Source organism: Haliotis cracherodii, unplaced genomic scaffold (genome assembly GCF_022045235.1).
Source record: "Haliotis cracherodii isolate W230 unplaced genomic scaffold, xgHalCrac1.p SCAF_7, whole genome shotgun sequence".
Classification (NCBI taxonomy): Eukaryota; Metazoa; Mollusca; class Gastropoda; order Lepetellida; family Haliotidae; genus Haliotis; species Haliotis cracherodii.
The window spans coordinates 748,658-773,947 of NW_027266330.1; the positions used below are offsets into that span (position 1 = coordinate 748,658).

Consider the following 25,290-nt stretch of genomic DNA (forward strand, 5'->3'; position numbering starts at 1 on the left):
CATCTTAGCTGTAATGGGACATCAGATACTTAACAGGGTTCCCACAAAATACCCGACCAATTCACAGTGAATACACCTGGGCCATGCTCCACAAAGCGCTCGTAGTCGCTAAGGTGATCGAACTCCCATTATTTAATATAAACTTACGATCACTTTGTGGAACAGGGCCCAGGAGAGTGAGGCTGCTGTCAGGTTGTGTTGGTATTCACTGACCTCCCAGAATGCCTCCCTCCACGGTGTAGCTGACCTCCAGACACTTGGCAAACCGGCTGGAGTTGTCGTTCATCACCGTCCGGGCGTTGCCAAACGCTTCCAGGAGAGGATTCACCTGTATTGATACTCACTCTCAGTACGTATCAGAAGGGGTCAGTACGTATCAGAAGGGGTCACGTGTATCTATACTCACTGTCAGTACGTATCAGAAGGGGTCACATGTATCGATACTCACTGTCAGTACACATCAGAAGGGGTCACGTTTATCAATACTCACTGTCAATACGTATCAGAAGGGGTCACTTGTATCGATACTCACTGTCAGTACGTATCAGAAGGGGTCACATGTATCTATACTCACTGTCAGCACATATCAGAAGGGGCTCACATGTATCGATACTCACTGTCAGTACATATCAGAAGGGGTCACATGTATCGATACTCACTGTCAGTACGTATCAGAAGGGGTCTCATTTATCGATACTCACTGTCAGTACGTATCAGAAGGGGTCACATGTATCGATACTCACTGTCAGTACGTATCAGAAGGGGTCTAATTTATCGATACTCACTGTCAGTACGTATCAGAAGGGGTCAGTACGTATCAGAAGGGGTCACGTGTATCGATACTCACTGTCAGTACATATCAGAAGGGGTCACGTGTATCGATACTCACTGTCAGTACATATAAGAAGGGGGTCACATGTATCGATACTCACTGTCAGTACGTATCAGAAGGGGTCACGTGTATCGATACTCACTGTCAGTACATATAAGAAGGGGGTCACGTGTATCGATACTCACTGTCAGTACATATAAGAAGGGGGTCACATGTATCGATACTCACTGTCAGTACGTATCAGAAGGGGTCACGTGTATCGATACTCACTGTCAGTACATATAAGAAGGGGGTCACGTGTATCGATACTCACTGTCAGTACATATAAGAAGGGGGTCACATGTATCGATACTCACTGTCAGTACATATCAGAAGAGGATTCACCTGTAACGATACTCACTGTCGGTACGTATCAGAAGGGGGTCACATGTATCAATACCCACTGTCAGTACATATCAGAGTGAGTGAGTGAGTGAGTTGGGTTTAACGCCGCTTTTAACAGTATTCCAGTTATATCACGGCGTGTCAGCTTAATGTGGGAGGAAAGCCCGAAGTGATGCAGGTCTCAGACGTTTACCACTTCGGTGAAACCCACGAGCACGGGTATGGTGCTGACAAACCTAGAAACATAATCGGGGCGAACCGGGATTCGAACCCACAATCATAGGTTTCTGGCGTGTCCAGGGGACGCAACTCTGCACAGCGAATCGCGGCGCCTTAGACGACTGGGCCACCCGTGCCCCCCAGTACATATCAGAAGGGGTCACATGTATCAATACCCACTGTCAGTACCTATCAGAAGGGGGTCACATGTATCGATACTCACTGTCAGTACATATCAGAAGGGGTCACATCTATCAATACTCACTGTCAGTACGTATCAGAAGGGGTCACATGTATCAATACACACTGTCAGTACATATCAGAAGGGGCTCACATGTATCAATACTCACTGTCAGTACATATCAGAAGGGGTCACATCTATCAATACTCACTGTCAGTACATATCAGAAGGGGTCACATGTATCAATACCCACTGTCAGTACCTATCAGAAGGGGGTCACATGTATCGATACTCACTGTCAGTACATATCAGAAGGGGTCACATCTATCAATACTCACTGTCAGTACGTATCAGAAGGGGTCACATGTATCAATACACACTGTCAGTACATATCAGAAGGGGTCACATGTATCAATACTCACTGTCAGTACGTATCAGAAGGGGTCACATGTATTGATACTCACAGTCAGTACATATCAAAAGGGGTCACATGTTTCAATACTCACTGTCAGTACGTATCAGTAGGGGGTCACATGTATCAATAATCACTGTCAGTACGTATCAGAAGGGGGTCACATGTATCAATACCCACTGTCAGTACATATCAGAAGGGGGTCACATGTATCGATACTCACAGTCAGTACATATCAAAAGGGGTCACATGTATCAATACTCACTGTCAGTACATATCAGAAGGGGTCAGTCAGATCAGAAGGGGTCACATGTATCAATACTCACTGTCAGTACATATCAGAAGGGGTCACATGTATCAATACTCACTGTCAGTACGTATCAGAAGGGGGTCACGTGTATCAATACCCACTGTCAGTACGTATCAGAAAGGGGTTCACATGTATCGATACTCACTGTCAGTACATGTCAGAAGGGGTCACATGTATCGATACTCACTGTCAGTACATATCAGAAGGGGGTCACATGTATCAATACTCACTGTCAGTACGTATCAGAAGGGGTCACATGTATCAATACTCACTGTCAGTACATATCAGAAGGGGTCATAAGTATTGATACTCACTGTCAGTACATATCAGAAGGGGTCACATGTATCGATACTCACTGTCAGTACGTATCAGAAGGGGTCTCATTTATCGATACTCACTGTCAGTACATATCAGAAGGGGTCACATGTATCGATACTCACTGTCAGTACATATCAGAAGGGGTCACATGTATCAATACTCACTGTCAGTACATATCAGAAGGGGTCACATGTATCGATACTCACTGTCAGTACGTATCAGAAGGGGTCACATGTATTAATACTCACTGTCAGTACATATCAGAAGGGGTCACATGTATCGATACTCACTGTCAGTACGTATCAGAAGGGGTCACATGTATCAATACTCACTGTCAGTACATATCAGAAGGGGTCATAAGTATTGATACTCACTGTCAGTACATATCAGAAGGGGTCACATGTATCGATACTCACTGTCAGTACATATCATGTTTGGTTTATCTTAGTGAATCTTGGTGTATGAAGGTGTACCTGGTCTGTCTTTCTCGTCAGTCAGGTGTATCAAGGCGTACCTGGTCTATCATTCTTGTCAGTCTGGTGTATCAAGGCGTACCTGATCTATTTTTCTCGGCAGTCTGGTGTATCAAGGCGTACCTGGTCTATCTTTCTCGTCAGTCTGGTGTATCAAAGGGTACCTGGTCTGTCTTGCTTGTCAGTCTGGTGTATCAAGGCGTACCTGGTCTGTCTTCTCGTCAGTCTAGTGTGTCAAGGCGTACCTGATCTGTCTTTCTCGTCAGTCTGGTGTATCAAGGCGTACCTGGTCTATTTTTCTTCTCAGTCTGGTGTATCAAGGCGTACCTGATCGATCTTGCTTGTCATTCTGGTGTATCAAGGCATACCTGATCTATCCTTCTCTTCAGTCTGGTGTATCAAGGCGTACCTGGTCTGTCTTCTCGTCAGTCTGGTGTGTCAAGGCGTACCTGATCTGTCTTTCTCGTCAGTCTGGTGTATCAAGGCGTACCTGGTCTATTTTTTCTTCTCAGTCTGGTGTATCAAGGCATACCTGATCGATCTTGCTCGTCATTCTGGTGTATCAAGGTATACCTGATCTATCCTTCTCTTCAGTCTGGTGTATCAAGGCATACCTGATCTGTCTTTCTCGTCAGTCTGGTGTATCAAGGCGTACCTTACCTGTCTTTCTCGTCAGTCTGGTGTATCAAGGCGTACCTGGTCGGTATTGCTCATCAGTCTGGTGTATCAAGGCGTACCTGATCTATTTTTCTCGTCAGTCTGGTGTATCAAGGCGTACCTGATCTATCTTTCTCCTCAGTCTGGTGTATCAAGGCAAACCTTATATATCTTTCTCGTCAGTCTGGTGTATCAAGGGGTACCTGATCTATCTTTCTCCTCAGTCTGGTGTATCAAGGCGTACCTGATCTATTTTTCTCCTCAGTCTGGTGTATCAAGGCGTACCTGGTCTATTTTTCTTCTCAGTCTGGTTTATCAAGGCGTACCTGATCGATCTTGCTCGTCATTCTGGTGTATCAAGGCATACCTGATCTATCCTTCTCTTCAGTCTGGTGTATCAAGGCGTACCTGGTCTGTCTTCTCGTCAGTCTGGTGTGTCAAGGCGTACCTGATCTGTCTTTCTCGTCAGTCTGGTGTATCAAGGCGTACCTTACCTGTCTTTCTCCTCAGTCTGGTGTATCAAGGCGTACCTGGTCTGTCTTTCTCCTCAGTCTGGTGTATCAAGGCATACCTTATCTATCTTTCTCCTCAGTCTGGTGTATCAAGGCGTACCTGATCTATCTTTCTCCTCAGTCTGGTGTATCAAGGCGTACCTGATCTATCTTTCTCCTCAGTCTGGTGTATCAAGGCGTACCTGATCTATCTTTCTCGTCAGTCTGGTGTATCAAGGTGTACCTGGTCTGTCTTTCTCCTCAGTCTGGTGTACCAAGGCGTACCTGATCTATCTTTCTCCTCAGTCTGGTGTATCAAGGCGTACCTGATCTATCTTTCTCGTCAGTCTGGTGTATCAAGGTGTACCTGGTCTGTCTTTCTCCTCAGTCTGGTGTATCAAGGCATACCTGATCTATTTTTCTTGTCAGTCTGGTGTATCAAGGCCTAGCTGGTCTCTCTTTCTCCTCAGTCTGGTGTATCAAGGCGTACCTGGTCTGTCTTTCTCCTCAGTCTGGTGTATCAAGGCATACCTTATCTATTTTTCTTGTCAGTCTGGTGTATCAAGGCCTAGCTGGTCTCTCTTTCTCATCTGTCTGGTGTATCAAGGTGTACCTGGTCTATCTTTCTCGTCAGACTGGTGTATCAAGGCGTACCTGATCTATCTTGCTCGTGAGTCTGGTGTATCAAGGCGTACCTGGTCTGTCTTTCTCGTCAGTGTGGTGTTTCAAGGCGTACCTGGTCTATCTTTCTCGTCAGTCTGGTGTATCAAGGCATACCTGATCTATCTTTCTCCTCAGTCTGGTGTATCAAGGCGTACCTGATCTATCTTTCTCGTCAGTCTGGTGTATCAAGGCCTAGCTGGTCTCTCTTTCTCCTCAGTCTGGTGTATCAAGGCGTACCTGGTCTGTCTTTCTCCTCAGTCTGGTGTATCAAGGCATACCTTATCTATTTTTCTTGCCAGTCTGGTGTATCAAGGCCTAGCTGGTCTGTCTTTCTCGTCTGTCTGGTGTATCAAGGTGTACCTGGTCTATCTTTCTCGTCAGACTGGTGTATCAAGGCGTATCTGATCTATCTTGCTCGTGAGTCTGGTGTATCAAGGCGTACCTGGTCTGTCTTTCTCGTCAGTCTGGTGTTTCAAGGCGTACCTGGTCTATCTTTCTCCTCAGTCTGGTGTATCAAGGCATACCTGGTCTATCTTTCTCGTCAGTTGGGTGTATCAAGATGTACCTGGTCTGTCTTTCTCCTCAGTCTGGTGTATCAAGGCGTACCTGGTCTATCTTGCTCGTCAGTCTGGTGTATCAAGGCATACCTGATCTATTTTTCTCGGCAGTCTGGTGTATCAAGGCGTACCTGATCTATCTTGCTCGTCAGTCTGGTGTATCAAGGCGTACCTGATCTATCTTGCTCGTGAGTCTGGTGTATCAAGGCGTACCTGGTCTGTCTTTCTCGTCAGTCTGGTGTATCAAGGCATACCTGATCTATCTTTCTCGTCAGTCTGGTGTATCAATGCGTACCTGGTCTATCCTTCTAGTCAGTCTGGTGTATCAAGGCGTACCTGATCTATCTTGCTCGCCAGTCTTGTGTATCAAGGCGTACCTGATCTGTCTTTCACGTCAGTCTGGTGTATCAAGGCATACCTGATCTATCTTTCTCCTCAGTCTGGTGTATCAAGGCATACCTGATCTATTTTTCTCGGCAGTCTGGTGTATCAAGGCGTACCTGGTCTATCTTGCTCGTCAGTCTGGTGTATCAAAGCGCACCTGGTCTGTCTTGCTCGTCAGTCTGGTGTATCAAGGCGTACCTGATCTATCCTTCTCGTCAGTCTGGTTTTTCAAGGCGTACCTGGTCTGTCTAGCGCGTCAGTCTGGTGTATCAAGGTGTACCTGGTTTATTTTACTGCTCAGACCAGTTTCGGTACTTTCAGACACACGGAGGAGATGCTGGACGAGGAACTTGCATGACTCAGTCTTGCCCGACCCGCTCTCTCCGCTGATCATGCAGCACTGGGATACCTGACTGGCCACCAGGTGGCGGTGTGCCTGCTCCGCGATGGCGTACACATGGGGGCTGAGAGACGCCAGGTGGGAGTAGTCGTGGTACTCTCTGCTGATCTGAGGAGGAGGAGAAAGTCATCAGGTCAAAGTCCACACTTCATACACGTTACATTTGGTCATCTTAAGATGATTGTAGCTCCCATGTCATAGACTTGCAAGAGTTAGATAGTAGTACAGCAGTTCAGTGAAGCCGATATATACTTACAGACTTGGCATAGTATGGCAGTTCAATGAGGCCCACATATATATACTTACAGACTTGGCATAGTACAGCAGTTCAATGAAGTCAACATATATACTTACAGACTTGGCGTAGTACGGCAGTTCAGTGAAAGGGTTGACCGCCAGCAGGATGTCCCCAATGTATGTCTGAAACACAAGCAATCCCTCATACATATGCTGCTCTTTCTGCAGTATCTTCTGAGAACATTGACATATTGTTCTGGCTAGTTGTGGGCAGACTTACATAGATCAGCCGCTTGGCATAGCGTGCCTGTAGCGTCTCCACCATCGCCTTCTCTGTCAGGTCGGGGAACGTTGTGAGATCATCAGTGTCATGTGACTTGGGAAGATTGGCCTGGAAGGAAAATACAATCATCTACCCGGACCAGCACATGTCATCATCAGTATCTGTTGAAACAAAGCAATCTTAGCGACCGCCAACCTTCCACAAGGCTACCCGACCGCCCCTTACCAACCTTCCACAAGGCTACCCGACCGCCCATTACCAACCTTCCACAAGGCTACCCGACCGCCCATTACCAACCTTCCACAAGGCTACCAGACCGCCCCTTACCAACCTTCCACAAGGCTACCCGACCGCCCCTAACTAACCTTCCACAAGGCTACCCAACCGCCCCTAACCAACCTTCCACGAGACTACCCGACCGTCCCTAACCAACCTTCCACGAGGCTACCCGACCATCCCTAACCAACTTTCCACAAGGCTACCCGACCACCCCTAACCAACCTTCCACAAGGCTACCCGACCGCCCCTAACCAACCTTCCACAAGGCTACCCGGCCGCCCCTAACCAACCTTCCACAAGGCTACCCGACCACCCCTAACCAACCTTCGACTAGGCTACCCGACCACCCCTAACCAACCTCCCACAAGGCTACCCGACCGCCACTAACTAACCTTCCACAAGGCTACCTGACCGCCCCTAACCCACCTTCCACAAGGCTACCTGACCACCCCTAACCCACCTTCCACAAGGCTACCTGACCGCCCCTAACCAACCTACCACAAGGCTACCCGACCGCCCCTAACTAACCTTCCACTAACCGACTATAGATAGTTGCCATTCCTTCTTATGAATTTAGAAACAAAGAATCTTGTTACTGTCTGTCAGTTGGAAAACATCACCTCCTCAGAATCTGCAACTTTCCAGATTGCTGAGATGTAGGCCGTGTCGCTGCTGTCGTCATCCTCATCTTTGTCCATCCCATCATGCACTGCTGCCTGCTGCCCATACCGGATCTGTGACTCCAGCAGCATGTCAGAGTGTGACAGATTCATGTGTGCTGCATGCCTGAAGCAGACCCACAACAGACCAGTCACACATTGTACAGGTCACACATTGTACAACAGACCAGTCACACATTGTACAGGTCACACATTGTACAACAGACCAGTCACACATTGTACAAGTCACACATTGTACAACAGACCAGTCACACATTGTACATCAGACCAGTCACACATTGTACAGGTCACACATTGAACAACAGACCAGTCACACATTGTACATCAGACCAGTCACACATTGTACAACAGACCAGTCACAGATTGTACATCAGACCAGTCACACATTGTACATCAGACCAGTCACACATTGTACATCAGACTAGTCACACATTGTACAACAGACCAGTCACACATTGTACAACAGACCAGTCACACATTGTACATCAGACCAGTCACACATTGTACAGGTCACACATTGTACAACAGACCAGTCACACATTGTACATCAGACCAGTCACACATTGTACAGGTCACACATTGTACAACAGACCAGTCACACATTGTTCAACAGGCCGGTCACATATTGTACAGGTCACACATTGTACATCAGACCAGTCACACATTGTACAGGTCACACATTGTACATCAGACCAGTCACACATTGTACAGGTCACACATTGTACAGGTCACACATTGTACAACAGACCAGTCACACATTGTACAACAGGCCGGTCACATATTGTACAGGTCACACATTGTACAGGTCACACATTGTACATCAGACCAGTCACACATTGTACAGGTCACACATTGTACAACAGACCAGTCACACATTGTACAACAGACCAGTCACATATTGTACATGTCACACATTGTACATCAGACCAGTCACACATTGTACAGGTCACACATTGTACATCAGACCAGTCACACATTGTACAGGTCACACATTGTACATCAGACCAGTCACACATTGTACAGGTCACACATTGTACTGGTCACACATTGTACAGGTCACACATTGTACAACAGTAGATACTGACATGACACACAACTCCTTGGGATAGTGGTGTAGTTACTGACAGCATGACTTACATTGACTTACTTGGTTTAACTGACATGTTTTAGTCTGAATTCCATGGTTTTACTGACAGTGTGATGTATTCTGACTTACATGGTTTTACTGACAATGGTTTCATTAGCCTCTAATTCATCGTCAGAGTCCTGTGTAGGGGTGACGATGCTGCAACTGATGATGCTGCGCTGGGCTTCCAGGATGACCCGTTGTAACTCCTCTGTGCTGGCCACCTCCAGGGCCTTCCGCCCGTGCTGGTCAACACGCTCACTGTCTGCCCCGTGCTTCAGCAGGTGACGAACAATCTTTACCTGCAGACACAACAACCTTCACCTGCAGACACAACAACCTTCACCTGCAGACACAACAATCTTTACCTGCAGACACAACATCCTTCACCTGCAGACACAACAATCTTCACCTACAGACACAACATCCTTCACCTGCAGACAGCAACCTTCACCTGCAGACACAACAATCTTCACCTGCAGACACAAAAATCTTCAACTACAGACACAACAACCTTCACCTGCAGACACAACAACCTTCACCTGCAGACACAACAATCTTAACCTGCAGACACAACAATCTTCACCTGCAGACACAACAATCTTCACCTGCAGACACAACAATCTTCACATACAGACACAACATCCTTCACCTGCAGACAGCAACCTTCACCTGCAGACACAACAATCTTCACCTGCAGACATGACAACCTTAACCTGCAGACACAATGATCACCGGCAGACACAACAATCTTCACCTGCAGACACAACAATCTTCACCTGCAGACATAACAATCTTCAACTGCAGACAGACAACTTGCACCGGCAGAAACAAGAATTATCACCTGCAGACACAACAATCATCACCTGCAGACACTACAATCTTCAACTGCAGACAGACAACTTGCACCGGCAGAAACAAGAATTATCACCTGCAGACACAAGAATCATCACCTGTAGACACAACTATCCATCATTTTTGGGAGATTTGTTGGCATTTGTATAATTATGTTCCAGACACAGAAAGACACAGAAGGGTTAGCCTTGGATTAGTGCCACTGTCCTTTTAGAGAAATTAAACATTTTAAAATTATTTCTGTCATTGTACATTAATTCCTGTTTATTTAAACATGTCAGTATCAATTTCATAGGCAACCTGGCTGTACTGAGTGTGATTTCATGATGGCCTACCTGGCTGTACTGAGTGTGATTTCATGATGGCTTACCTGCCTGTACCTAAGGTGATTTCATGATGGCTTACCTGCCTTTACCTAGGGTGATTTCTTGATGGCTTACCTGGCTGTACCTAAGGTGATTTCATGATGGCCTACCTGGCACTACCTAGGGTGATTTCATGATGGCCTACCTGCCTTTACCTAGGGTGATTTCATGATGGCCTACCTGCCTGTACCTAGGGTGATTTCATGATGGCTTACCTGCCTGTACCTAGGGTGATTTCATGATGGCCTACCTGGCTGTACCTAGGGTGATTTTATGATGGCCTACCTGGCTGTACCTAGGGTGATTTCATGATGGCTTACCTGCCTGTACCTAGGGTGATTTCATGATGGCCTACCTGCCTTTACCTAGGGTGATTTCATGATGGCTTACCTGCCTGTACCTAGGGTGATTTCATGATGGCTTACCTGGCAGTACCTAGGGTGATTTCATGATGGCTTACCTGCCTGTACCTAGGGTGATTTCATGATGGCCTACCTGGCTGTACCTAGGGTGATTTCATGATGGCCTACCTGGCAGTACCTAGGGTGATTTCATGATGGCCTACCTGCCTGTACCTAGGGTGATTTCATGATGGCCTACCTGGCTGTATCTAGGGTGATTTCATGATGGCCTACCTGCCTGTACCTTGGGTGATTTCATGATGGCCTACCTGGCTGTACCTCGGGTGATTTCATGATGGCCTACTTGGCTGTACCTAGGGTGATTTCATGATGGCCTACCTGGCTGTATTTTGCTGCAACATGCAGAGGAGTCCATCCAATGTCATCAACAGCATTCACATCAGCATTGTTGTTCAACAACAACTTTACAACATTCCGGTAGCCATTAGCACTGGCCATATGCAGCTGAAACATACAGAAATCATTAGCTCACATAGAGCTGGAACATACAGAAATCATTACTTCACATACAGCTGGAACATACAGAAATTGGTATCTCACATACAGCTGGGACATACAGAAATCATCATTATCTCACATACAGCTGCAACATACAGAAATCATTATCTCACATACAGCTGGGACATACAGAAATTGTTATCTCACATAAAGCAGGGACAAACAGAAATCATTATCTCACATAAAGCTGGAACATGTAGAAATCATTATCTCACATACAGCAGGGACATACAGAAATCGTTATATCACATACAGCTGGGACATACAGAAATTGTTATCTCACATAAAGCAGGGACAAACAGAAATCATTATCTCACATAAAGCTGGAACATGTAGAAATCATTATCTCACATACAGCAGGGACATACAGAAATCGTTATATCACATACAGCAGGGACATACAGAAATCGTTATCTCACATACAGCTGGGACATACAGAAATCGTTATCTCACATACAGCAGGGACAAACAGAAATCTTTATCTCACATACAGCTGGAACATGCAGAAATCATTATCTCACATACAGCTGGGACATACATAAATCATCATTATTTCACATACAGCTGCAACATACAGAAACCATTATCTCACATGCAGCTGAAACATACAGAAATCATCAATATCTCATACAGCTGGGACATACATAAATCATTATCTCACATGCAGCTGGAACATACAGAAACCATTATCTCACATGCAGCTGAAACATACAGAAATCATCAATATCATACAGCTGGGACATACAAAAACCATCATTATCTCACATAAAGCGAGGACATACAGAAATATTTATCTCACACAGCTGTGTATATTGATTAAGGATCGTACATTCAGGTACTACGTGGCCTGTATGTATGGAAGTAAACCACACAGCTGTGTATATTGAATAAGGATCGTACAATTAGGTACTACGTGGCCTGTATGTATGGAAGTAAACCACACAGCTGTGTATATTGATTAAGGATCGTACAATGAGGTACTACGTGGCCTGTATATATGGAAGTTAACCACACAGCTGTGTATATTGATTAAGCATCGTACAATCAGGTACTACGTGGCCTGTATGTATGGAAGTAAACCACACAGCTGTGTATATTGAATAAGGATCGTACAGTCAGGTACTACGTGGCCTGTATGTATGGAAGTAAACCACACAGCTGTGTATATTGATTAAGGATCGTACAATCAGGTACTACGTGGCCTGTATATATGGAAGTAAACCACACAGCTGTGTATATTGATTAAGGATCGTACAATCAGGTACTACGTGGCCTGTATATATGGAAGTAAACCACACAGCTGTGTATATTGATTAAGGATTGTACAATCAGGTACTACGTGGCCTGTATGTATGGAAGTAAACCACACAGCTGTGTATATTGATTAAGGATCGTACAGTCAGGTACTACGTGGCCTGTATATATGGAAGTAAACCACACAGCTGTGTATATTGAATAAGGATCGTACAATCAGGTACTACGTGGCCTGTATGTATGGAAGTAAACCACACAGCTGTGTATATTGATTAAGGATCGTACAATCAGGTACTACGTGGCCTGTATATATGAAAGTAAACCACACAGCTGTGTATATTGATTAAGGATCGTACAATCAGGTACTACGTGGCCTGTATGTATGGAAGTAAACCACACAGCTGTGTATATTGATTAAGCATCGTACAATCAGGTACTACGTGGCCTGTATATATGGAAGTTAACCACACAGCTGTGTATATTGATTAAGGATCGTACAGTCAGGTACTACGTGGCCTGTATATATGGAAGTAAACCATACAGCTATGAAAGTTTCCTGTTGGGAAGTAGGATTGGGAGATCTATGATAATCTACAAGTTTGTGTGAAGGCTTTGTGTGACTACCTCACAATTAATCCACAAAGAGAGTGGAGGAAATACTCTCTAACCTGTGTGACAATACGCTCTACCTGTGTGAGGTGACAATACACTCTAACCTGTGTGAGGTGACAATACACTCTACCTGTGGGACAATACACTCTAACTGTGTGACAATACACTCTACCCTGTGTGAGGTGACAATACACTCTACCTGTGGGACAAAAAACTCTAACCTGTGTGAGGTGACAATACACGCTACCTGTGACAATACAATCTACCTGTGTGAGGTAACAATACACACTACCCTGTGTGAGGTGAATTACACTCTACTTGTGTGAGGTGACAATACACACTACCTGTGACAATACACTCTACCTGTGTGAGGTAACAATACTCTACCCTGTGTGACAAAACGCTCTACCTGTGTGACAATACACTCCACCTGTGTGAGGTGACAATACACTTTACCCTGTGTGACAAAACACTCTACCTGTGTGAGGTGACAATACACTCTACTTGTGTGAAAATACACTCTACCTGTGTGGCAATACACTCTACCTGTGTGAGGTGACAATACACTATACCTGTGTGAGGTAACAATACACACTTACCTGTGTGACAATAAACTCTACCCTGTGTGAGGTAAAATACACTCTACTTGTGTGAGGTGACAATATACTATACCTGTGTGAGGTGACAATACACACTACCTGTGACGATATACTCTTCCTGAGTGAGGTAACAATACACTCTACCCTTTGTGAGATGACAATACACTCCACCTGTGTGAGAAGACAATACACTCTACCTGTGGGAGGTAACAATACACTTTACCTGTGTGACAATACACTCTACCTGTGTAAGGTGACAATACACTCTACCTGAGTGACAATACGCTCTACCCTGTGTGAGGTGACAATACACTCTGCCTGTGTGAGGTAACAATACACTCTACCTGTGTGAAGTATCGATATCCTCTACCTGTGTGAAGTAACAATACACTCTACCTGTGTGAAGTATCGATACGCTCTACCTGTGTGAAGTGACAATACACTCTATCTGTGTGGCAATACATTCTACCCTGTGTCACAATAGACTCTACCTGTGTGAGGTGACAATACACTCTACCCTTTGCCACAATACACTCTACCCTGTGTGAAGTGACAATACACTCTACCTATGTGAGGTGACAATACTCTCTACCCTGTGTGAGGTGACAATTAACTCTACCCTGTGTGAGGTGACAATACACTCTACCTGTGTGAGGTGACAATACTCTCTACCCTGTGTGAGGTGACAATACACTCTACCTGTGTGAGGTGACAATACTCTCTACCTGTGTGAGGTGACAATACGTTCTAACTGTGTCACAATACACTCTACCTGTGTGAGAATACACTCTACCCTGTGTGAGGTGACAATACACGCTACCTGTGTGAGGTGACAATACTATCTACCCTGTGTTAGACGACAATACACTCTACCTGTGTGAGGTGACAATACACTCTACCTGTGTGAGGTGACAATACACTCTACCTGTGTGAAGTGACAATACGTTCTAACTGTGTCACAATACACTCTACCTGTGTGAGAATACACTCTACCCTGTGTGAGGTGACAATACATTCTACCTATGTGAGGTGACAATACACTCTAACTGTGTCACAATACGCTTTACCTTTGTGACAATACGCTCTACCTGTGTGAAGTAACAATACTCTCTACCTGTGGGAAGTAACAATACACTCTTCCTGTGTGAAGTAACAATACACTCTACCTGTGTGAAGTAACAATACGCTCTACCTGTGTGAAGTAACAATACACTCTACCTGTGTGAAGTAACAATACACTCTACCTGTGTGAGGTAACAATACACTCTACCTGTGTGAAGTAACAATACGCTCTACCTGTGTGAAGTAACAATACACTCTTACTTGTGTGAAGTAACAATACTCTCTACCTGTGTGAGGTAACAATACACTCTTCCTGTGTGAGTTAACAATACGCTCTACCTGTGTGAAGTAACAATACGCTCTACCTGTGTGAGTTAACAATACGCTCTACCCTGTGTGAAGTAACAATACGCTCCACCTGTGTGAGGTAACAATACACTCTACCTGTGTGAAGTATCGATACCCTTTACCTGTGTGAAGTAACAATACACTCTAACTGTGTGAGTTAACAATACACTCTTCCTGTGTGAGATGAGAATATACCTACTCTATCTGTATATCTACTATACTGACATATGCAAGGTAAACATACACTGTACCTGTGTGTCTCCAGCGCTGACATCTGTATGTTGAATGTAAACCAGGAAGGAAGGAACACAAGGAATGAACTTATGCACCTGATTATATTGATCAACACACCCAAACACACATGAATACACAGCCCTTTGTACATCGTCATTTCCTTGTAGTGATATAAATAGATGTACAGGAAAGTGTTGTCTGATATACAGATCAATCCAGGTATGTTTGTGAAGTGGGAGTCTGTCCATATATAGCTGTCTCTCCACCTACCCAAGTGATGCCTCCCTCCGCCACTGCGTTGATGTCGTGTCCAGCATCAAGACCCTCCTGGACAGCAGCATGCAGCACCTGGCATCTCTCCCTGCGCAGCGCCACCTGCTGGCTGGGCTTCAGACCTGACACATTTGAGTGAGAGAGTAAGTGTCAGCCCTTGTCCCGACCCCCTGACAGACACTGGACCTCCTTGGTCCACACCCCCTGGCAGACATTGGATCTCCCTTGTCCCCACCCCCTGACAGACGCCGGATCTCTTTGGTCCCCACACACTGACAGACACTGGACCTCCCTTGTACCCACCCCTGATAGACACTGGATCTCTTTGGTCCCAACCCCCTGGCAGACACTGGATCTCTTTGGTCTCCACCCCCTGGCAGACACTGGATCTCTTTGGTCCCCACACTGACAGACACTGGACCTCATTGGTCCCCACACTCTGACAGACATTGGATCTCCTTGGTCCCCACCTGCTGACAGAGACTGGATCTCCTTGGTCCCCACACCCTGACAGACACTGGACCACCTTGGTCCCCAAACCCTGACAGACACTGGATCTCTTTGGTCCCCACACTCTGACAGACATTGGATCTCCTTGTCCCCACACCCTGACAGACACTGGATCTCCTTGGTCCCCACACCCTGACAGAGACTGAATCTCATTGGTCCCCACACCCTGACAGAGACTGGATCTCGCTGGTCCCCACACTCTGACAGACATTGGATCTCCTTGGTCCCCACGCCCTGACAGACACTGGACCACCTTGGTCCCCAAACCCTGACAGACACTGGATCTCTTTGGTCCCCACACACTGACAGACACTGGACCTCCCTTGTACCCACCCCTGATAGACACTGGATCTCTTTGGTCCCCACACCCTGACAGACACTGGACCTCCCTTGTCCCCACACCGACAGACACAGGATCTCCTTGGTCCCCACGCCCTGACAGACACTGGATCTCTTTGGTCCCCACACACTGACAGACACTGGACCTCCCTTGTACCCAACCCTGACAGACACTGGACCGCCCTTGTCCCCACCCCCGACAGACACTGGACCTCCCTTGGCCCCATCCTTGACAGACACTGGACCTCCCTGTTCCCCCAAACAGGTAATGGACCATCCTTGTCCCCACCCCCGACAGACACTGGACCTCCCTTGGCCCCATCCATGACAGACACTGGACCTCCCTTGTCCCAACCCCAGACAGACACTGGACCTCCCTTGTCACTTTCCACGACAGACACTGGACCTCCCTTGTCCCAACCCCCAACAGACACTGGACCTCCCTTGTCCCCAACCCTGACAGACACTAGACCACCCTTGTTCAGACCCCGACAGAAAATGGACCGCCCTTGACCCCACCCCCGACAGACACTGGAGCGCCCTTGTCCCAACCCCCAACAGACACTGGACCACCCTTGTCTGGACCCCAAACAGACACTCGACCTCCCTTGCCCCCACCCCCGACAGACACTGGACCGCCCTTGTCCCCACCCCCGACAGACACTGGACCTCCCTTGTCCCCACCCCCGAAAGACACTGGACCACCCTTGTCCCCAACCTTGACAGACACTGGACCTCCCTTGTCCGGACCCCAGACAGACACTGGACCTGCCTTGTCCAGACCCCAGACAGACGCTGGACCTCCCTTGTCCCAAACCCCGACAGACACTGGACCTCCCTTGTCCCCAACCCTGACAGACACTAGACCACCCTTGTTCAGACCCCAGACAGAAAATGGACCGCCCTTGACCCCACCCCCGACAGACACTGGAGCGCCCTTGTCCCAAACCCCGACAGACACTTGACCTCCCTTGTCCCCAACCCTGACAGACACTGGACCGCCCTTGTCCCCACCCCCGACAGACACTGGACCTCCCTTGGCCCCATCCTTGACAGACACTAGACCTCCTTGTTCCCCCAAACAGGTAATGGACCATCCTTGTCCCCACCCCCGACAGACACTGGACCTCCCTTGGCCCCATCCATGACAGACACTGGACCTCCCTTGTCCCCATCCTTGACAGACACTGGACCTCCCTTGTCCCAACCCCCAACAGACACTGGACCTCCCTTGTCCCCAACCCTGACAGACACTAGACCACCCTTGTTCAGACCCCGACAGAAAATGGACCGCCCTTGACCCCACCCCCGACAGACACTGGAGCGCCCTTGTCCCAACCCCCAACAGACACTGGACCACCCTTGTCTGGACCCCAAACAGACACTGGACCTCCCTTGCCCCCACCCCCGACAGACACTGGACCGCCCTTGTCCCCACCCCCGACAGACACTGGACCTCCCTTGTCCCCACCCCCGAAAGACACTGGACCACCCTTGTCCCCAACCTTGACAGACACTGGACCTCCCTTGTCCGGACCCCAGACAGACACTGGACCTGCCTTGTCCAGACCCCAGACAGACACTGGACCTCCCTTGTCCCAAACCCCGACAGACACTGGACCTCCCTTGTCCCCAACCCTGACAGACACTAGACCACCCTTGTTCAGACCCCAGACAGAAAATGGACCGCCCTTGACCCCACCCCCGACAGACACTGGAGCGCCCTTGTCCCAAACCCCGACAGACACTGGACCTCCCTTGTCCCCAACCCTGACAGACACTGGACCGCCCTTGTCCCCACCCCCGACAGACACTGGACCTCCCTTGGCCCCATCCTTGACAGACACTAGACCTCCTTGTTCCCCCAAACAGGTAATGGACCATCCTTGTCCCCACCCCCGACAGACACTGGACCTCCCTTGGCCCCATCCATGACAGACACTGGACCTCCCTTGTCCCCATCCTTGACAGACACTGGACCTCCCTTGTCCCAACCCCCAACAGACACTGGACCTCCCTTGTCCCCAACCCTGACAGACACTAGACCACCCTTGTTCAGACCCCGACAGAAAATGGACCGCCCTTGACCCCACCCCCGACAGACACTGGAGCGCCCTTGTCCCAACCCCCAACAGACACTGGACCACCCTTGTCTGGACCCCAAACAGACACTGGACCTCCCTTGCCCCCACCCCCGACAGACACTGGACCGCCCTTGTCCCCACCCCCGACAGACACTGGACCTCCCTTGTCCCCACCCCCGAAAGACACTGGACCACCCTTGTCCCCAACCTTGACAGACACTGGACCTCCCTTGTCCGGACCCCAGACAGACACTGGACCTGCCTTGTCCAGACCCCAGACAGACACTGGACCTCCCTTGTCCCAAACCCCGACAGACACTGGACCTCCCTTGTCCCCAACCCTGACAGACACTGGACCGCCCTTGTCCCCACCCCCGACAGACACTGGACCTCCCTTGGCCCCATCCTTGACAGACACTGGACCTCCCTGTTCCCCCAAACAGGTAATGGACCACCCTTGTCCCCACCCCTGACAGACACTTGACCATCCTTGTCCCCACCCCCGACAGACACTGGACCTCCCTTGGCCCCATCCATGACAGACACAGGACCTCCCTTGGCCCCATCCTTGACAGACACTGGACCTCCCTTGGCCCCATCCTTGACAGACACTGGACCTCCCTGTTCCCCCAAACAGGTAATGGACCACCCTTGTCCCTACCCCTTACAGACACTTGACCATCCTTGTCCCCACTTCCGACAGACACTGGACCTCCCTTGGCCCCAACCCTGACAGACACTGGACCTCCCTTTTTCCCCACACTCTAACAGACACTGGACCTCCCTTGTCCCAACCCCCAACAGACACTGGACCTCCCTTGTCCCCAACCCCGACAGACACTGGACCTCCCTTGTCCGGACCCCAGACAGACACTGGACCTCCCTTGTCCGGACCCCAGACAGACACTTGACCTCCCTTGTCCCCATCCTTGACAGACACTGGACCTCCCTTGTCCCAACCCCCAACAGACACTGGACCTCCCTTGTCCCCAACCCTGACAGACACTAGACCACCCTTGTTCAGACCCCGACAGAAAATGGACCTCCCTTGCCCCCACCCCCGACAGACACTGGACCGCCCTTGTCCCCACCCCCGACAGACACTGGACCTCCCTTGTCCCCACCCCCGAAAGACACTGGACCACCCTTGTCCCCAACCTTGACAGACACTGGACCTCCCTTGTCCGGACCCCAGACAGACACTGGACCTGCCTTGTCCAGACCCCAGACAGACACTGGACCTCCCTTGTCCCAAACCCCGACAGACACTGGACCTCCCTTGTCCCCAACCCTGACAGACACTGGACCGCCCTTGTCCCCACCCCCGACAGACACTGGACCTCCCTTGGCCCCATCCTTGACAGACACTGGACCTCCCTGTTCCCCCAAACAGGTAATGGACCACCCTTGTCCCCACCCCTGACAGACACTTGACCATCCTTGTCCCCACCCCCGACAGACACTGGACCTCCCTTGGCCCCATCCATGACAGACACAGGACCTCCCTTGGCCCCATCCTTGACAGACACTGGACCTCCCTTGGCCCCATCCTTGACAGACACTGGACCTCCCTGTTCCCCCAAACAGGTAATGGACCACCCTTGTCCCTACCCCTTACAGACACTTGACCATCCTTGTCCCCACTTCCGACAGACACTGGACCTCCCTTGGCCCCAACCCTGACAGACACTGGACCTCCCTTTTTCCCCACACTCTAACAGACACTGGACCTCCCTTGTCCCAACCCCCAACAGACACTGGACCTCCCTTGTCCCCAACCCCGACAGACACTGGACCTCCCTTGTCCGGACCCCAGACAGACACTGGACCTCCCTTGTCCGGACCCCAGACAGACACTTGACCTCCCTTGTCCGGACCCTCGACAGACACTAGACCGCCCTTGTCCCCACCCCCGACAGACACTGGACCGCCCTTGTCACCACCCTCGACAGACACTGGACCGCTTTTGTCCCCATCCCTTGACAGACACTGGACCTCCTTTGTCACCACCCTCGACAGACACTGGACCGCTTTTGTCCCCATCCCTTGACAAACACTGGACCTCCTTTGTCACCACCCTCGACAGACACTGGACCTCCTTTGTCACCACCCTCGACAGACACTGGACCTCCTTTGTCACCACCCCCGACAGACACTGGACCGCTTTTGTCCCCATCCCTTGACAGACACTGGACCTCCTTTGTCACCACCCTCGACAGACACTGGACCGCTTGTGTCCCCATCCCTTGACAGACACTAGGCCGCCCTTGTCCCCACCCCGAACAGACACTGGACCTCTCTCGCTGTCACCCCCTGACAGACACTGTTCACTTGTCACATCATTTCACTCCCTCTGATCAGTGTTCGGGATGTGGGATGTGTTTACTTAGCATTCACTTCACACACTGTGGAATTCAGAAAGTTAAGAAATCGTAATATTTGTTCAGTTCATAACTTATTCACTTAAAGCACATTCAACTGACAGTGGGAATACATGACTAATTTGTTGATTTAAGGTTTCCTATTTTGTTATCCAATTTGAACCCTTCAAATTAGTTCGTTGCCTGTTAGAAGCTGTTTGTAATGTTCTGAACTAAGGGAGGTAACTCTGAAGATACAATTGACTGTAGAGAACATAAAATCCTCTCAACACAAGGTCGTGCTGGTGGGGACAAGCAATGTCACAAACATCAACAGATGCAGAGATCAACTTTCAACAATCCTACATATCTGACTCATCTCACAAACAACACAAACAAACGTCTCATTATTTCAGTGAACAGAAGGAGCCACATGTATCCCTGTGTTACATGGCACTCTATGTTCCTATAGTACTTCACCACCGTGTTACATGGCTCTCTATGTTCCTATAGTACTTCACCACCGTGTTACATGGCACTCTATGTTCCTATAATACTTCACCAACGTGTTACATGGCACTCTATGTTCCTATAGTACTTCACCACCGTGTTACATGGCACTCTATGTTCCTATAGTACTTCACCACCGTGTTACATGGCTCTCTATGTTCCTATTGTACTTCACCACCGTGTTACATGGCTCCTCTCTATGTTCCTATAGTACTTCACCACCGTGTTACATGGCACTCTATGTTCCTATAGTACTTCACCACCGTGTTACATGGCTCTCTATGTTCCTATAGTACTTCACCACCGTGTTACATGGCTCCTCTCTATGTTCCTATAGTACTTCACAAATGTGTTACATGGCTCTCTATGTTCCTATACTACTTCACCACCGTGTTACATGGCTCTCTATGTTCCTATAGTACTTCACCACCGTGTTACATGGCTCCTCTCTATGTTCCTATAGTACTTCACCACTGTGTTACATGGCACTATGTTCCTATAGTACCTCACCACCGTGTTACACCAGGCTCTCTTTGTTCCTATAGTACTTCACCACCGTGTTACATGGCGCTCTATGTTCCTATACTACTTCACCACCGTGTTACATTGCACTCTATGTTCCTATAGTACTTCACCACCGTGTTACATGGCACTCTATGTTCCTATAATACTTCACCACCGTGTTACATGGCACTCTATGTTCCTATAGTACCTCACCACCGTGTTACATGGCACTCTATGTTCCTATTGTACTTCACCACCGTGTTACATTGCACTCTATGTTCCTATAGTACTTCACCACCGAGTCGGTCCTGACTAGGGGTACACAGACAAACACACAACCTACAGATGGCTCACCGAGCCGGTCCTGACTAGGGGTACACAGACAAACACACAACCTACAGATGGCTCACCGAGTCGGTCCTGACTAGGGGTACACAGACAAACACACAACCTACAGATGGCTCACCGAGTCGGTCCTGACTAGGGGTACACAGACAAACACACAACCTACAGATGGCTCACCGAGTCTGTCCTGACTGTAGGGGTACACAGACAAACACACAACCTACAGATGGCTCACCGAGTCGGTCCTGACTGTAGGGGTACACAGACAAACACACAACCTACAGATGGCTCACCGAGCCGGTCCTGACTGTAGGGGTACACAGACAAACACACAACCTACAGATGGCTCACCGAGCCGGTCCTGACTAGGGGTACACAGACAAACACACAACCTACAGATGGCTCACCGAGTCGGTCCTGACTAGGGGTACACAGACAAACACACAACCTACAGATGGCTCACCGAGTCGGTCCTGACTAGGGGTACACAGACAAACACACAACCTACAGATGGCTCACCGAGTCTGTCCTGACTGTAGGGGTACACAGACAAACACATAACCTACAGATGGCTCACCGAGTCGGTCCTGACTGTAGGGGTACACAGACAAACACACAACCTACAGATGGCTCACCGAGTCGGTCCTGACTAGGGGTACACAGACAAACACACAACCTACAGATGGCTCACCGAGTCTGTCCTGACTGTAGGGGTACACAGACAAACACACAACCTACAGATGGCTCACCGAGTCGGTCCTGACTGTAGGGGTACACAGACAAACACACAACCTACAGATGGCTCACCGAGTCGGTCCTGACTGTAGGGGTACACAGACAAACACACAACCTACAGATGGCTGTAGGGTGACACAGACAAACGAACAACCTACAGATGGTACACCGAGTCTGTCCTGACTGTAGGGGTACACAGACAAACACACAACCTACAGATGGCTCACCGAGTCGGTCCTGCTGCTGGGTGATCAGGTCGTACACCTCGAAGTCCTGCATCACGTGATCGAACACGAAGTTGCCGTCAATGTCCATCAGAGTGATGTCCGCACCACTTCCTAGCAACAGCTTCACAAGCTCTATGTTGTCATGGTAACATGCGATGTGTAACGGCGTCCACCAGTCATCATCTCTTGCATTCACATCCGCACCTCGGCCAATCAAAACCTGCGCTGCCCTTGCATTACCCACCATGCAACACTGACAGGAAATACAAGCATAACAATAATACAACAAACTCACAAATCAGTTAGAGCGTCTGACAACAGTTTATTTTGTGCAGGGCATTCCTTGATAAGAATAACTATTGGTATTTTGGAATCAGTGAATGTCCTGAATCAACCTGAACCTCTGTTTACTGATAGGACTTTGCCAAAATCTTTTTTTCTGACGAAACATTGGTGATGTGATTACAGCTCTGTCTGGTTCAGCAGTCTTGTGTTTACAGCAGCAACACTGGGAGGTGAGCCGCACTTCCTACCTTGTGCAGAAGTGTTGTGTTGTTGGCAGTGGTGAAGTTGACGTCAGCCCCAAGCTTCACAAGGCTGTCAACTGGAAAGAGAGGACACAAAACATCTTCTTTATAGAACAACAGATGCTTTCCTTAGCACAACTTAAACCCTCTAGAGCACAACCCAAACCCTCTACAGCACTCTCGATGGCTGTCTGTAGTTGGTGGTTAACTTACCCTCTCTGTCATTAAAACTCTCGATGGCTGTCTGTAGTTGGTGGTTGACTTACCCTCTCTGTCATTAAAACTCTTGATGGTTGTCTGTAGCAAGTGGTTGACTTAGCCTCTCTGTCATTAAAACTCTCGATGGCTGTCTGTAGCAAGTGGTTGACTTACCCTCTCTGTCATTAAAACTCTTGATGGTTGTCTGTAGCAAGTGGTTGACTTACCCTCTCTGTCATTAAAACTCTCGATGGCTGTCTGTAGCAAGTGGTTGACTTACCCTCTCTGTCATTAAAACTCTCGATGGCTGTCTGTAGCAAGTGGTTGACTTACCCTCTCTTTCATTAAAACTCTTGATGGTTGTCTGTAGCAAGTGGTTGACTTAGCCTCTCTGTCATTAAAACTCTTGATGGCTGTCTGTAGCAAGTGGTTGACTTACCCTCTCTGTCATTAAAACTCTTGATGGCTGTCTGTAGCAAGTGGTTGACTTACCCTCTCTGTCATTAAAACTCTCGATGGCTGTCTGTAGTTGGTGGTTGACTTACGCTCTCTGTCATTAAAACTCTCGATGGCTGTCTGTAGCAAGTGGTTGACTTACCCTTTCTGTCATTAAAACTCTCGATGGCTGTCTGTAGCAAGTGGTTGACTTACCCTCTCTGTCATTAAAACTCTTGATGGCTGTCTGTAGCTAGTGGTTGACTTACCCTCTCTGTCATTAAATCTCTTGATGGCTGTCTGTAGCTAGTGGTTGACTTACCCTCTCTGTCATTAAAACTCTCGATGGCTGTCTGTAGTTGGTGGTTGACTTACCCTCTCTGTCATTAAAACTCTCGATGGCTGTCTGTAGTTGGTGGTTGACTTACCCTCTCTGTCATTAAAACTCTCGATGGCTGTCTGTAGTTGGTGGTTGACTTACCCTCTCTGTCATTAAAACTCTCGATGGCTGTCTGTAGTTGGTGGTTGACTTACCCTCTCTGTCATTAAAACTCTCGATGGCTGTCTGTAGTTGGTGGTTGACTTACCCTCTCTGTCATTAAAACTCTCGATGGCTGTCTGTAGTTGGTGGTTGACTTACCCTCTCTGTCATTAAAACTCTCGATGGCTGTCTGTAGTTGGTGGTTGACACTGAACTGGACTGTGGTGTTCTTCTTGTTGGGTCTGCTTGTTACCGGGGGTCGACCCTGCTCTGCCAGGAAGCGCACATAGTTCTCGATCTGCTGTTGTCGGATCTGTTTACAGACCTTCAGCCGCTCACGTTGGGGCAGCGCCTCCAGGCGAGTCCGGTCCATCCCCAACGTCATCCTCCTGTCTGGGGAGTAGGTACAATATCTGTACAACACTGTCTATATGTGTACAACACTGTCTATATCTGTATAACACAGTCTATATCTGTACAACAGTCTATATCTGTACAACACTGTCTATATCTGTATAATACAGTCTATATCTGTACAACAGTCTATATCTGTACAACACAGTCTATATCTGTACAACACAGTCTATATATGTACAACACTTCAGCCGCTCATGTTGGGGCAGCGCC

At 48.4% G+C, this 25,290-nt stretch overlaps 1 protein-coding gene across 1 annotated transcript in view; it reads right to left on the reverse strand.

Annotated features, from left to right (window-relative positions):
• LOC139449121 (unconventional myosin-XVI-like) overlaps positions 1 to 25,290 on the reverse strand; it is a 157,726-nt gene that overhangs the window by 110,483 nt on the left and 21,953 nt on the right. Inside the window, exons 2-12 of the mRNA XM_071230605.1 lie at positions 24,823 to 25,056; positions 23,556 to 23,626; positions 23,023 to 23,275; positions 15,406 to 15,530; positions 10,847 to 10,972; positions 8,977 to 9,188; positions 7,701 to 7,866; positions 6,799 to 6,909; positions 6,636 to 6,701; positions 6,162 to 6,389; positions 214 to 328 (exon numbers count right to left, since the gene is read on the reverse strand). Of these exons, the coding sequence (XP_071086706.1) occupies positions 214 to 328; positions 6,162 to 6,389; positions 6,636 to 6,701; positions 6,799 to 6,909; positions 7,701 to 7,866; positions 8,977 to 9,188; positions 10,847 to 10,972; positions 15,406 to 15,530; positions 23,023 to 23,275; positions 23,556 to 23,626; positions 24,823 to 25,048 (1,699 nt within the window). The 5' untranslated portion in view covers positions 25,049 to 25,056. The remainder of the gene's footprint in view (positions 1 to 213; positions 329 to 6,161; positions 6,390 to 6,635; positions 6,702 to 6,798; positions 6,910 to 7,700; positions 7,867 to 8,976; positions 9,189 to 10,846; positions 10,973 to 15,405; positions 15,531 to 23,022; positions 23,276 to 23,555; positions 23,627 to 24,822; positions 25,057 to 25,290) is intronic.